At 32.5% G+C, this 16,941-nt stretch overlaps 1 protein-coding gene across 3 annotated transcripts in view; it reads left to right on the top strand.

The window, feature by feature from the left end:
* Positions 1–298: 298 nt before the first annotated feature.
* Positions 299–16,941, top strand: part of Appl (amyloid-beta-like protein) — a 46,500-nt gene continuing 29,857 nt past the window's right edge. Inside the window, exon 1 of one of the 3 annotated variants that reach the window (XM_072897196.1) lies at positions 299–594. In XM_072897196.1, the coding sequence (XP_072753297.1) occupies positions 535–594 (60 nt within the window). In that variant the 5' untranslated portion in view covers positions 299–534. The remainder of the gene's footprint in view (positions 595–16,941) is intronic. The other 2 variants (XM_072897195.1, XM_072897194.1) reach the window with 2 other exon arrangements.

Here is a 16,941-nt window from a genome sequence, read left to right as displayed (position 1 = left end):
TGATTAGTTAATCCAATCTCGAAAATTGTGCGATACCGGACGGCGCGCACATCACGTTGTTTGAACCGGTGGCGTTCCCGCCACATTATCGACTGACCGCGGCGCGCATGCGAACGCGCCGGTGAGCGGACGGCGCGACGCGATTGGCCGTGCAGGTTAACCGCCGCCGCCGTCGCCGCCGCCACCGCCACCGCCACCGCCGACGCACACCGCCATCTTGCTTTCGCGGCGAGCGAGCGAGCGGCGAAGCGACCCACCCAGCCACAGCGGCGGACACAGACAGTAGTAGTTTGCTACGCTCTCCGTGATATACGACGAGTGAATATCGTGCATTGCATAAAATTCGTTCGACAAATCGTTCCGTCTCGTTTCTCTCGATATCGTTTACGTACATCGGTTGTCGCCGCAAGGAAGAGAGGAGATTGGGAGAAGAATCTTGCGCGGGATTTGCGGAGAATTCGCCGAATATCTTTCGAAGCGGGCACTCTCAACGAGGACGTGGGACTGTAGGCGGGCCGGGAAGAGGAAGAAGAGATGAAAGGGATGCTGGCGCTGGCCGCACTGTTCGGCGTCCTGTCAGTCTGCCGGGTGCAGGTAAGAGAATTGAAATTCTTTCCCCCTCACTTTCTCCTTTTTCCTTTTATCACCGGACGACGGACGAATGCATCGAAGGCGATGCAATCGCTAGCAAATGCGCCGAGTGCGCGCTGCTTTCCGCTTTTACTCTCAAGTTAGGCAAATGTCAGGCGCGGCGAGGCGCTCTCCGCTCTGTCGCGCGATCGATGTGTAGGTAGTGTGTCGCCAACTTTTCCTTCTTCTTTTTCTTCTTCCTTCCTTCGAAATTACCGAGTGCCGAGTGCCGATACTCCACTACGATTTCGGATTCCAGCCAGTTCCATGGCGGCTGTCAAACGGTCCGATCAATGACCGTGATGCCGCATACATCATGCCGCGACGCACAGCCTGTCTTTTAAATAATTTTTTTAACTGTGAAATTCTCATTTCTAACGCTAAACCATGTAACACATAAATTTCTCCGTTTTTACTATAATTTAACTATCATTTTTCCCATCTGTCTAAAATAAACCTAACGTCAAAGAATTTATCATTTTATTGCAACGTATCTTTACTCACAAGAATTTAATTCTCTTAATTTTAGTGTTATATATGAAGCAATTCGTATTTGTCAATATTTTAAAAATTATCACCAATGTGTTTTTCAAGAGTCCTTAGATGCGAATATACATATTTCGTAGTATTGGAAATGATTGATCGTAATTATTTATAACAATTAAAATTAAATAAAAAATGTTAAAAAAACATGATCTATATACGAAAACCGAAAGTATGTTTATCGCGACAGTCTGATCAAATAATTTATTTCTCAAGATTTATCTTCTATTCATCGTTTAAAATATCGCAAGTTGCATAATTTTATGAGATGGCCTCTCCACGAGAGGCAGACACGCGCGACGTTCGACGTATATTATTCCGCTAGAATATTTAACACGCCCGCGATATTTCGTGTTGCATGTGTGTAGACATTTATTGTTAGCATGGGTGGTGAGAAAAGCCGTGCCTCCCCTCCCTCCCCTCGTGTAAAGAGACGACTCGAGGTAATCCTCGATGCTGATCGATTTGATTCTCCATTGCACGATTATATTTTTTACCTCAGAGCGTAGATTCGTTCGAGGGGGAGGGAGGGAGGGAGGGAGGGGGGGGGTAGGGGGAAATGTCACAAGTCTTTATCACAAATAAAAAAATATGCTTATATAGTATATGTTTCTCGTAGTAATAGCATGCTTTATGAATAGCGTACTATGAGAAAAACATTGTAAATGTCGGTTGTCGTTAAAAAAACATAGCTTCTTGTATATTTAGCTTGTATGAGTGTAACACGCTGCGGTGCGGAATAGAGAATTAAAAAATTAAACTAGCGCTTTTTTCTGAAAATACAATTAAAAGAGCTACGAAAAAGATATTTCTCGATTAACTAATCTAAATTAATTTTGCCATTTTATCGCAGCTACATGGTTTAGCGTTACATATTGTACGTACATATTCTACATACGTTGTTACTTTCAACGCACTTGTGAATTTTGCATTTGCTGATTTCTTTTCTCGAAGAGATTTGGTTCTTTGATATGATTTATACTTTTTTTTTTTTTTTTTTTTTTTTTTTTTTAATATCTCTCCCTCTCTCTCTTTCTTTCTCTTTCTATAATTTTATTATAATTGTCTAATGCAGCAACAATAGATCTCTATTAATATTGTTTTATTACTCACGGTAATAATTAACAGTGCATCATGCAATAATAATGCAGTTTTGAAAGCAGCCACTTCTGTATAATAAAACATCAAAACATAAACGACAAAGTAACAGTGTAAACAATTTACATATTCCAACCGTATCGCTGTCGCATTAATCGATCGTTTGTAATTCGAAAATGATCAGCCATGATTTGGCCAATGACTATTATATTGGTGAATACACGTTAATTATCCCTTGTATAATACAGCTGTGACTTACTAAAAAAAAATGTAAAAAGTATTTTATAACTGCGTGATAACGATATTGTAAGATGTATATTATTTATAAACTCTTCTCTCTTAAATAGAATCAGTATACTATTACTGATTAGCAATGAATAGTCTCACTAATAATCTTAATTATAGGTGTAGCATCGAATATCAGTAAAATCTCACTGAAAGAATTAATTAATGATAATAACTCCTAATTACTGAAATACATCTTATATTAAATGCGTAATAACGTATTAAAAATGCGTCTTACATACTGTAATATTATGCGAGATAATTTTATAGCAATATATTTTGAAGAAATATTTCAATTTAATCAAGATTTTTGTTTATTTTTTGTAAGTTTGTTACATCTTAAAAGTAAAAAATGATAATAATTTTGAATTTATAAATACTAATTATACTTTTCATTGTGGATATATGTGTGTGTGTGTGTGTGTGTGTGTGTGTGTGTATGTGTATGTGTGTGTGGAGGTTTCTCTGAAAAATTAGCAATCTAAATTAAATATATAGAAAAAGTTTTAAAAGATATATCTTGCAAATATACTTACGATTATTGGTTTTCCAGTAAAACATAAGACAGAGGCGCAAAGTGTTTTCACTGAAAATCAATGAAATACTCACTGATTTTTAGTGAAAGCTTGTATCACTACTTTAATTCGTTTTTCCTGATTCGATTTAAGAAAGTATGTGTGTAATCTAATATACAGAACTTCTGATATAATAAGATATTAATGATACTAATCAACTCTATAAAAATTTGGATTTACTGAATCGCGTATAATTTTGTACTTTAAATATTATTTTTAGTAATATTAACTCATTAGAGAATTTAATATTTGTTATATTATAAATTATAATGGAGGTGTTTCAAAGCTGATATTAATCTACTCGCGAAAATTTGAAGTTTATCGTATTATATAGAATTCAATGCAGATATTTCGGTAATATTAACTAATAATTTAATGTGAAATGTACGATAATTATATAAATAATATTAATTAAAATTTGTGAAAATTTAAACTTTGTTGTACGATAAACAATTATCAATGGAGATTAAATCGTAAGATGATATTAATTCAAAAATTTAATTTTATCATATATTATTCAATGTTGTCGGTTCCAGTGATAATATTAGTAATATCAACTTATTAAAATTGTGATCTTGTTATACGAGACATGTCTTCCACATACAATAAATAGGTATTCTGGTCAGAGCATAAGTATAGTCGATATCAACCACCTCTTTTTTTAATTATGAGTTAAATTCATTTTCTTAACTTTATTATATGTCAGGTGTATAACGATCATTAATTATTCCAACCGGCCGTCTTACCATTTGAATCTGTTCTAGCTATTTAAATCATTGAAAAACGTCATTTAAATCAGTCAAGATTGTCATTGTATTAATATATCTTTTGCCCCGAGATATCACGCACGGTTTACGCACGCAGTTATGTATGCATGCAATTTGCTCCATCATACATAGACTTTGGTTATAAAAAAAACGTATTAAAGAGCATAAGCGCGTTTGTGCATCCAAAAACATTTGTTATTCGACATTTTTCAATTCTGAAACTGCATCGTACAGTGTGCTTCCCTCGTATAGATGCACGATTATAATTTTTTTAAATTCTAGAATATCCTTGTTCTGAATTTCTTTGTTGTACTAAACTAAATTATTTAATATATTTTAAATTAAATATTTAATTTAGAAAATAAAGATTTTGTCTCATTTCATCAAATAAAAATGTATCTTAATATTGGATAATATAGCTGAATGATAGCTAATGATAAATTTTCAACCCATATTGAGTGTTTGGCTTACAATTAACGAAAATTTATATAAAGATCTTAATTACGAAAACATTTGATTTTAATATATATATATATATATATTTTTTTTTTTTAACAAAAGAATAAATTTTAAACGTAGACATATTTTGTATGATATGATAATGATAAACAATTCTGTATAATATGTTAAGTTAAGGGTACAGATGAGAATTATAATGGGTGTGAGAGGGGGGGAGGGAGCGGTTGGAGAGGAAGAGGGGTATTTCCCATACGCGAATGATTTATTTTGTACTATATAAAGAAGAATTTTCTCAACGAAATGCATACCGACGGATGAACCTTGTGTTACATATAATTAGCATTTTAGTGTTGCCTTCTAATAAAAAAATAATTTCAGAGTAACTTTTACGAAAAGAAAATTTAATTTTATGTTACCAAGAAAGCGATTTTATAAAATAAAGATTACAGAAATTAATATTAGTTTCTTTATGCTTTTCAATAATCTCACGTTCTAAACTATCTTTCTCTTATTTTATAAAATTAATTATTGTAAAAATATATTTTTAATTAAGATACTTTAGTAAAATTAATGTTTTATAATTTTTTTTATTATTTCATTTCAACTGAAAAATTAATCGTGCATTATATATATATGATTAATAATACATATTAACGTATATGTGTTTATTAATCAGCAATCATTCTCGAATAAAACAAGAATATTAATATGACTCATACAACATATTATAAATATCTTAAAATTTATATTATTATGTAAAACACAATACAGAGATATTTACAACCCGTCATCTCGTAGGATATAACGTTACTAATATTTTTTCTTCTGCTAATTCAAGAACATTCATTATTGTAATAATAATTTAATCTCACATTGCGCTTGTTTGTTGAAATTTTCTTATAAATATAAAATTGCTTCGATTTACAACACATGTAGAGATTAGAATTTAAAGCAGTTTATTTCATTTCGGAAAAGAAAACTACTATATGTATAATTATTATCAAGTATATATCGTTTTCATAAGACAGGTGAATGTGTTGATAATAATTGTATGGCAGTTTTTTCGTATTTCGCAGTGAAAGTAAGCCATATCACGTCCACGTTTACTACAGTCAAGTTGGCGAAACTGTCTTTCGCCCAGGTGGGTAATTAAACGTGATAGGAACTGTTATTACATAGACGATTAAAATAAAATTACGCGATCGTCACGCATGGTTTCTTGGGACTCAAGGATAATGATCGCCACGTTGGGGTCGTGAGCCGCGTTTAATTCTTTTAAAGGAAAGATTTTATTTAAAATCGTTGGTTTATTCATCCAAGCACAAGTTTGATTTAAAGTGAAAAAATAAATATATTAGTATTCAAAAGATTAAGTAATGAAAAATATAGTTAACATTTGTACAATATACATAGAATCCATATTAAATTTTAAAATGTTGCATAAAAATATGGAAAGAAAAATAACTAATTTTCTAAATAATATTTTATTTATTTAGAGATAGAACGCAAAACTTTTTTTTTCTTTTTAATTTATTTTCATTATACATTGCACATAAATGTTTTCAGAAATAGTTGTAGTAATGGTTTTAAATTTTTATGTAGGACTTTTTTTTTTTTTTTTTTTTTTTTTAAACGAAAAGTATTTTGCTATGAATATGTCATCCACCATTTTTTTATGACAAGCAAAATTAATATATAAATGATTGCTAACGTATGGAATTAACAGAAAATCCGAATCGATTTTACCGAAAATATTCACGAACATGTGCTTTTTAAAACCGACTTTACAACCGCTTTTGACAGCCTTTCACATGCACTATAATGGAGGGGAGAAAAACAATGAGAATTGACGGAAAAAATTCGCGTATTCGTAAATGCGACTAACCGTTTACTTTTAATCGACAAAAAACGCAAAAACGAGATGCGAGATGTAAATATATGGACGATGAAATACGTATATAGGAAAAATATGCATTTAATCTGTTTGCGATACGTTATATGACAGATAGAATGCGTTGTAACAAGTGTAAGCTCAAATTATGAATAGAACATTTTTTTGTTTCCTGGAATTATTTCTAATTTTAAAGCAAAATTGTCAAGTTTGTTTTCAATTTTAAAGTTTCTTTCTCGCAGATGTGACATTAAAATATCAATATTTTTATAATGTATGTACACATGAAAAAAGGCACTATTAATTTTTATCACTTTTAATTGTTTATGCAAATCTCTTGATATTTATTGAATAGTAACTAGTAGGTAACATATTTCCTTTTTTTCTCAAATATATATATATATATATATATATATTTTAAATTAATACTAGATTGTTCTAGAAAAAAGGTGAAATACACGAAATACGAAATATTAAAAGGATATAAAGAAGTTTGTATGAATTTATGTAAAAAGATGCAGTTTTGTATGCGTATGCATCCGCGTGTTTGTGTGCGTGTGCGCGCGCTTTCTGTATAAATGATTATACATATGGAGAGTTATAAAGTAAAACTTTATCAAGTCACTCAATTTTTTTTCGTGTAATTTTTTATTTGTCAGTTGAAGAAAAGAGATATATACTTGGCTATTTTCGCGCGCCTAGCTCACTTTACATTTATACGTATAATTTATTTCGACTCGTTCTGCGATGGATAATTTATCTCGACATGCGACTTTGTTCCAAAACTGAAAATTATCGGCAGAAGAAAATCCATAATGATTTTGCGAGATGTTCTTCTACTGCTAAATTTTTATATTGAATATTTGATATAAAACATTGACAAATCTGCAGTTGCAAAAGTAGTTAAAGAACAGATACAGCGAGTCCAGGGAATCGGTTCTGATTGCGCCGTAATTTATTCATCGACGTAGTGATTGTGTTCTCGATTTATTAATTATTCGCGATGCGTCATGACGTTACGTAATTTGTACTGTGGGAGATTCTCTCGCTAATTGGGCGCAAATCTAATGGGCGATAACTAACTCATATCAACTGGCCTCCTGAAATAGCACGGAAAAGAGAGTAAAGCTATCTTATTTATCTATGTTGGCTATGCATCGCATAATCGATCAATTTTTAGTAAATGTAAACAGAGGGGACAAAGTAAAAACTGTAATTATTCAACTTCTATAAGCAATATTTTTCTAGAGAGAATCAAAATTTGATATTTATAATGTTAGTCTAAATTATCGTTGTATTTATCACTTATAGGTTTAAAAGTTAAATAAAATTAAATCTAATCTAATCTAAATTGTAAGTTAAATAAAATCTAAAAATTTTACGGCATAAAATTAAACGATTATTGTAAATCAAGTATAATTATTGAAGAATAAGAAATAGCAGAGCTGTGAAATATTAAATTTATTACAAGGTATTTTTTTCTAAATTATGATACGCGATCAAACTAAAAACGGACAGAAAATACTCAGTTAATTGAAAATAATATTTATAATAATAAATTTTACAATTAGTTAATATTTATGTACAATTATCATTTTATGAATTTCTTAAAATTTGTAAACTTTGATAAAACGTAAATTACTACATTTTATTGTTATAGTTTATTATAAAGCAAGATTTTACAAATATTGAGATTGTATTCTCTGTAAAAATATTGGAAACAATGTCTCGTTAAAATGTTTCAAGAATTAATAGCCTGCGGCGCGTGCATTGGAATTGATTAATAAATATGTGTTTGTTGCACAGTTGATCTTTTTGTTGCGTTGACTGGTTGCGCGGGGGTACCAGGCGGAGGATATACATATTGTATATAGTTTTATCATTTGCCATCGGCGATTTAAATTTCAAAGCGCCGCCCGTAGTGTCCCACATTATTCGCGCTCGCGCGAGAAAGCGTGAAACTAACAATAAGTATTCGCAATTGCGGACGTAATTCGTGAAGCAAACATTTACGGATCTTCGCGTATTCATACGTTATACGTACTACGGTATGTAACGATGTAGCGATGTAATTTCTGCGCGTTACAAACGCGCATCGCCATCAAAGGAAAACGACAAATCCGTGTTAAGCGTGCCGCAACGAGTTTCTGAAACCGACTGAAATGGCTTTTAATAACATCGACATTTTCTTTGATTGAATCTGTGCAAAGTGTACTGTGCAACTGTGATTAATCCCGTTCAAACTAGATTACAAAAAAAAAAAAAAAAAAAAAAAAAAAAGCCATTTTGCGGTTACAAAGAATTATTTATCATATCGCTTACCAATTATGCGCGCCCATCATTTTGTTCAACGAGATATCTTCTCTTTTAACATTTAATCTTCGTAAAAGCCCAAAAGGCTGAGCTTGATCGAACACAAAATTGACATTACATGATAACTGAGAAAAGATTTCCTCCGCTAATATATCGAGATTTTTTATTATTAGTATAACGGATGCGTAGACATATATAGCAAAGCTCTCCCTAACAAGAAATAGATTGCGTACGAACGATAATTTTCCAGGTTTATGCATAGAAAATTTATGTGCATAGAAAATTGATACGCGTGCTTCCTTATGTCATACATCGAGAAAATGAGGGATATTGGAGTTCACATCAGTTTGCGTCAGAAAATTTTCAGAACGGATTCTTTAACAAGTATTGGGGCGGCGTGATATATGTATCTACACAGGGTGAGCCCGAACCAGTTCTCCGGCCAGGCTTTGAGATTTGATAAAAAATTTAATTCTGAACAAAAAGGTTCCTATAAACATGGGTCGAAAAATGGTTCTTAACGGCCTTAAAAAACCTCTGAAATCTCGATTATTTTATACATTTTCATAAATGTCTGTGAAAGTATGCGTTTTTAACAAAAAGTATTCGAAACAAAAGTTGTAGAGAAATTAAATTATCTTTTAAATGAGATTAAAATGAGTGTTTTTTGGCTGTCGACGGTAGAGCTTTTTAAAAATACTCTTTATTTATGCCGTTATTGCCTTAGTAATTTTTAATATTTATCTTGACTATTGATTATTCCACTGAAAAAATTTTAGTTTTCTGCATCGTTTAAACCAATCACTAATCGAGAAAACACTTTTATGTATTTGAAACTGGTTAGATTATCTCGAAACCTATGGAACGTTTTACAATCATTTTGCTGGCGTTTGAAATTTAATTTAATTCATCTCTACAACTTTTGTTTCGGTACTTTTTGTCGAAAAACGCAATTCATTTTATGAATCTTCATCGTGACACAAATGTCCAGAATGCAAGAAGGCTACGTTAGAGTAACTCGCGGAAAATGCAATTCGTAAATGCGAAAGATGCAACGGTGCATCCAAAAGCACAGTGAAAGGATGATGTATAGAGTTGTGACATCAGTCGGCGATGATAAATACGAGCGGGTCGTAGTCGATTTCGCGATCTTCGTCGCGCTACTTTGTTGAACCTCTAAACGGACCTCTACACGTTGAAATACTTTTGCCCGACTTCGGGCGCTTTTAAGTAGATTTCAAGGTGCATCAGCGCATGCTGTAATGCGTCGACGAGCGTTATCTGTCCGAAGAGCAAACAAAGTTTGCTTAACCCCTTTAACGTCTTCTATCCGTAGTCCTGTCGGCTTAAACAGCATTCGCAGACTGCGAGTGCAACCCGGTTAGCCGTCGTCGGCTAATTCTTTAAGACTATTAACGAAGCTACTTTAATAAATCGTTGGAACGGCCACGCCAGCCGGTGAACCGATTCTCTAAGTAGAAATAATGGCGTATCGTTTATTTAAAAGAATTGAATCGATATTGCCTTACCGAGAGGATGGACTTTCCAATTGATTAGAATCTGAGACGCGTAGAAGCTAATTTATTTATTTCGATCTTCTTATTCGTTGAAACGAGAAACTTTCGACGATTCTAAAGAAAGCGTACAAAGATTCGAGAGAATCTTTATTTTAAATAAACTTTATTTTCCTTATTTCATTTTATATTGCTTTTTTTTTAAAGCTATTTATATTAATTTATTAACTTATGTCTCTTGTAAGATCGTACTGAAAAAGTTGATAATTGAACACTCTTTTATATTGAGTCATCGGCTTCAACTTGACGGTTCTTTCAGATTGACTCAATTATGTCTGAACAGATTTAATTTGCTTTCCGTATATTTAAGAATTGATATCGAATAATTTTTCGATTTTGTATAATATTAAATCATACTATATATATATATATATATATATATATATATATATATATATATATATATATATATATACATATAGAGTATATATTCGAATCCGCATTCTTGAACGATATATATACATATAAGTAAGAAAATAGCACACCGATCATGATTTGAAATTAATTAGGAATTCAAGACTCTGTTAAATGTACAATAATTAAAAAATATAATTTAAAAAATCATATAAAGAGAACACATGCTATAGCAACTTTTAACGATATTTAATTTTCAATATCAAATTGCATTTAATTGGTTTAATTGGTTTAGTGCCTATTGAATAATTTACGTATCACGTCTTGCTCCTTTGAACCTGATTATACTCGAGAGTAACAAGTGCTATTATATGCTAATTTCCTTAAACTATGCGAGGAGAACTATAATTTATTCATGAAACTAAATACTATGTTGTGTTGTAAGTAATTACTTTCACCTCTTTTCTGCATCTCCCTACTTTCTATACTTCTCTTTCTAATTTCTTTATGTCATTTTTTTAGTTTTTACTTTCGATATTTCTTATTTCTTTTATATCTTATTTCTTTTATATTTTTTGTTGTATTATTTTCTATATTAGGCGACTTTTTTAATTCATCGATTGATCAATCGATGAATTAAAATACTCATCTATTTTCCCCTTTTTTCATTTCTATCACTTTTTCAATATATCTTTTTTTTTATTTAAGAAAATTATCTTTATATTTTATTTTATTTATATCTTTATATTATTATCTTTTTATTATATTATTTGTTATTTTCTGTTTTTTGTATTATATATTCTTGTTTCCTTTTTTTTTTTTTTTTTTTACAACATCTGTCTATTTTCGATGTTTCTACTCAAAAGTTTGTTGCACGTGCATCGGAATATTGCATGCATCGAAAGTTTCGTAAAAGGCTTTCTTTGTGGTCAGATTTGTCGTAAATGCATTAAGTAAATCCACTTAGATAGTATCTTATATAAAACATCGCATAATCGCAGCTTTTCATGGAGTCGAGTCTATTGTTTACCGAAGAATCATGTTAATGAGAGCCATTCGCGTTGCTTGCTGAGCGAAAATCGCGTATGTTAATCTTGTCGCCGCTGGCACTGTGAAAAATAGCGCCATTCTTTTCGTCGCGAACGCCGCGCTACATAGTGTTTTATAATTTTATCAAATAACTGCTTATATAGTAAATATATGTAAAAGTTTTTTACGGTAAATTACTTGAAGCGATATAAGACGGTATTTTATGTAATTTTTTTTACCACTACCACAGAACTCGGCGTATATGTACAATATATCGCAGAGTTAAAAGGAGTCTCTCAAATTGTTGGTATTTTTCACCTTTCACCTTTCACCTTTTTCGTCGAACGAGAAAGAAAATTGTAACCTTCCTTCCTCCCAGCATATACATAGTTGGCATATTGTAGATTCAAAGTTGCAAAAAAAGAACAGAAGTGACATGCAATTGTTCCTCCTCTTCCGCGCTGCGTTATTATGCCACGAAGATAGTATTACTATAATTATCGCATACTGCGCCTTTATAATTTATTGCGAGACGTTTCTGCCATCAACGTGGAAAATTGTGTCTCATTGTTAGAGAAAAAGATACCATCAAATATTTAGAACAAGAATACTTTTAGTTTGATGTCACTTGATTACACAGATCAGCCTTGAATTATTTACATTGTATTAAATTTTTAATTATTACAGTTATTGATTTTTAATTATTATAGTTATTGATCTAACTTTAATAGTCTCTTATTAATATTTATCTAATCGTAATACTATTATATATTTCTGAGCACTATTATGAAAAGTATACTAATTATTTGACAATGGAATAATATGTAATTTTTGGACAGAGAGGACGAATACAATTACGATTATTCTTCAATAAACTAGTCTACTTTTTAATTATTTGCAATCACAACAGTTACAGTCAACAACTACAGTTTGTCCGATATGCACGAAAGGTACGATACTATACTCGTTATAATGATCGATGAATAACTAGAGCACAATATATGCTATGAGAAATAAAATTATGACCGACTGTTTCTACATCGACTGTTTGTCGATACAAGCGGCACGTGGATGGATAATATAATCTATATTACGTATGTAGATTACATATGTACGTGAAAATTATTTTCCATAGAAGATTGAATGCCCATCAGACTTGCACCGCAAATAATTAAAAATATGCAAAGTTATAGGAAAATTATAATTGCAAATTGTAATTTACTCGTGATGAAAAAAAGAAAAAAAAAAAGATTTTCATTTTTTATTGCATTTTGTTTTTTCAAAAACTATATTGATAATGAACATGCTAATTTAAAATGTTAATATATATGCGTATAATACAGTTAAAAGATTTATTTATTTAAAATGAAATTAATGCATCGAACTCGCTCGCGAAATACGCATGTACGTTGACGCAATGTAAAAACGCAACATAGGTGTGGTTTAATACGCAGTTACCGTATTGTAGATTCATGTCATGATCCTAGCTGGCATCCTTCTCAGAACAACGTCTGACATGTTCTTTGAGATAGATCATCGACGATGTTGACTTTTATAATGTTCGTTACGTCATGAGGAAAACGCGCGCGCGGCAACGCCTGTTAACACGTCATGAGGGTCATCGATGATCGGCACACCTACACTTAACTCCGTCAGCACCGCTGTGTAAACGTGCTGCTATGGTGTAATTATAGTATCATTGATCTCTTTGGAGGCACATAAATTATAATAAAAAATTTATGAGACCTTTTCATATGTTCTGGAAATTCAGATTTTTGAGCATATAATTTTAATAAATGAATATATAATGTTATATCTCTCCATATACATGTATGTAGCTTTAAAGTTTCAAGTTAAGAATGACTGGATGCTTTATAACTTTTATATTTTTATCTACTATTGTACACACATATATTGTATACATATATTTTTTTTTTTCATTTCAAGATGTATTACTTTGAAGATGTACTTAGATACATGTAATATGTTTCTCGGATTTTATATCTATACGTATATTACTCTATTATCAAAAATTTATATTTTTCAGTATTTATTTGTGAAGAAGAAATTTTTTTTACGTATAATTCGGAATAGTTTATGTTTATATATATATAATAGTTTTTATATAAAAGTTCAGTTTACATTTAAAGCTTTTTAAAAAATTTGGTAAAACAAAAGAAAAATATATGAGACGGAAAAAGAGAAATTTTTATCTCGAAAGAAATTTCCAGATAACCGAAATTGTACGTTTTTTTTTCCTTTTTGCCATTAAATGGTATAAAATAAATGAGGGTACGGATTCGTATCTCTCTGTGATAAATTGAATTATATTCGATCTCAACTAGAAATATACTGTTATTTTATCACTGTCGTCCTTTCTGCGAATACAATACTTATTGTTAGTTCTAAAGATAAAGTAAACGTTTTAATTCTCTTCAATAGTAATTTACTCAAAACATAAGTATTGACATAATACAGTCTCGCTATATGAATTTTTTCTACTTTTATATTCTAACAATAAGACTGCTCCGACGGAAAAGGATTATTGTCATTCTAGGAGATCACCGACTGTCGCAGGGTTAATAACCGTGGTGATTACCAGTAGCGGAAATCTCGAAGTGCACGCGGTGCAGCTACAAGACGAGGTGTTTGACCTCGTCGAGATGTATTCTTCGAGGAAATGGGTCGCGCGCGCGTTTCTTCTTTTTGTTTCTTTTCCTTTTTTCGGTCGTCGTGGAAAATCAAAGTCGCGATAGAGAGACTCCTGTGCTACGAGCCGCGAGCAAAGTAACGGTGGAAGAAAGCGCGGTAAGAAAAGCGAGCACGAGCATCAGCCGGAGAAAAAAAGCCGTTCTTTAAAGGTTAAAAAATAGACGAGGGCCCTTTGACGTCAGCTTATGTCTGAGCGGGGATTTCGTCCGTACGTGATTCGGCTCTGTCTGTGACACAGATAGATATATCACTATTAGATTATTGCCGCTTGCCTGCATCATTTACATGGACTCGTATAAATTCGAGACTCGAATTTCACTGGTAACCATGGTTCCTGAAAAATATATTCATGTTTCGACTTCAAAATTTACGAGACAAAATCTGCAATCCGAATCTCTGCGCTAATATTAAACGCGTTAAGTGTGATACGCGCCTAAACATTTCCTTTGAATCTCAGAAGGCAAAGAAATATTTGAAAGGGACAGTTTCGAAAAATAAATCCGATTCAAAGATGATTCTCTTCGCCAAAATTTGAGATTCGTGAAGATATAAATTCTTTTTATGGAAACACTATAATATATCTCCGTTGTTTAACGAAACTAATAAAATCAATTAAGATCATGCTAAATTTACCTATGAAATGTATCTACATATACATATAACATGTATCACATGATATTGCTCTGATAAATATATAGGAAAAAAGATTTGTTCAAACGATCTTTATTATATTGAAAGCCACGACGACCACCAAAAATAACTTGGTTGAATAATTTCTACGAATAACTATATATATTCTTTTTTGTCGAGCAATGACGCGAGTGAATAAAACTATAAATGTGTACATGAATAAGTTATCTTACATATTGTCGGAGAGATATTTTAGAGGCCGAGCGAAACGAGACATCAGCTCTGTTCCTTCTCTGCGGGTCAATTTATTAGTCTCCCCCGTAGCTTGCTGCGAGAGGAGGATTATCGATTTTACGGGCGGGCGGTGACCACCAACCACGATCGTGGGGTTCCACGGTCTTGACGCGAGGGGTAAGAAACTCGTGTTACATCAATTCAACGATTGCGCCGCAACTTCCGCTCCACGGTTAGGTTTCCATCGCATTCCGCACACGTTTTTTAATAATCCTTCGCAACGTGCCGTCCCTGTCCTGTCCAGTATCGTCCCTATGAAAAACCGGATCGGAAAACATCACCGCGGGAAGCACGAAACGGTTCCGTCGCCGCCGTCGCCGTCGCCGTCGCCGTCGCGACGGACGCGCCGGGACTAAAAATAAGACGCTATCGATCGACGCCGCGATCCTGCGCTCCGAGTGAGTCGATGAAGTGGTTACACATTGCGGATATATTAACGAAGAAATTTCTCTCTGCAATACCGAGAAATGTTGCTTGTGTCGCTTGATCGTATCTCTCATACAGAGTTGTACGAAGCGTACAAAGTGACCATTCTACTAATTCGTGAGCATGTTCTTCCATGTAAATGTGACATTAAAATAACAGGTTGAAAGGAGTTCTTGTCAGTGTAAATTCAAGACGGTTTCAAATTTTAATAACTTTTATGAAATTTTAACGTTCTCCAACGTTTTCTCTCTCGCATTTTCTTTTATCTACGAATTCTTTGATTAATACCGTATATTTTATAAAGCATTTATTAAGTTGACACATTAGTAAGTTATTTACAAAATCTCAGAAATCCAACACACTTAAATATAATTATTTAAATTGTATAATTATATATAGTATATTTATTTAATTGATATTCAAAAATATACTTTTGATTTGATATATATATACATATAGAGAGAGAGAGAGAGAAAGGGCGGGGGGGGGGGGGAGGAAGACGGAACAAGGTTTTTCATGTATATTTAAATTTACGGTAAATATTTAATTCAAGTGGAGAGATTATTTCTCCTGTGTGTTTCGGTCTTTTATATTCTCAGACTACCCGATAAGAATACAATTTTAATACATTACTAAATTTACGCTTTTTTCACTTAACAAACATATCGCGAAAAATCAGGTTTTGGATGTTTGATAATTTTTTAAATATTCAATTTGAATAAATAACTTTTAACTAAAAATTTTATATGAAGAAAAAAATGAGTACATTACATTATTTATTTTTGCTGCCAAAACTTATGAATTTACAAAAATTTATAATTCTCTTTATAATTCGATAGTTTTTACATAATATTTCAATGACACGAAAATATGATTAAAGTGCCGAACCTGAATAACAAACATCGTCCGCGTATAGATTTTATTTTAGGATGACGGTTGTGTGTTTGTCCGCACAATTCTCAGTATTACAATAAGTGGAACGTAACATTCTGTCTGAGTGTCCCGTGTTTCAAAGTAATGAATAAAAAATGAAACAAATCGATCAGACATTCTGCGCGTTTGCACGACGCGCGTTACATATTTCCTGGTTACATTTTCCGACGAAATCTTGTTGCAAAATATTGCTGACAAAATCAAGGTTGGAATAGCTTGCCGACGATTATTGAGGTATTAAAAATAGGGCGTTGTAAGCGGAGGTAAAGTTCCGAGTGAAGGATGATTCGCTCGCAATTCCGCACGGTCGGCCGGGGGTTGCGCGACAAGAGGGTTGGTTGATTTAATAACGCGGCCCGCTCGAGCGAAGCACCCGTTCGTCGAGCTTGGTGCCGATAACCACTACTGTACCATGTGCGCACGTCTCT

The sequence above is a fragment of the Anoplolepis gracilipes genome, chromosome 8, assembly GCF_047496725.1.
Source record: "Anoplolepis gracilipes chromosome 8, ASM4749672v1, whole genome shotgun sequence".
NCBI lineage: Eukaryota > Metazoa > Arthropoda > Insecta > Hymenoptera > Formicidae > Anoplolepis > Anoplolepis gracilipes.
This window is presented reverse-complemented; position numbering and strand designations above follow the sequence as displayed.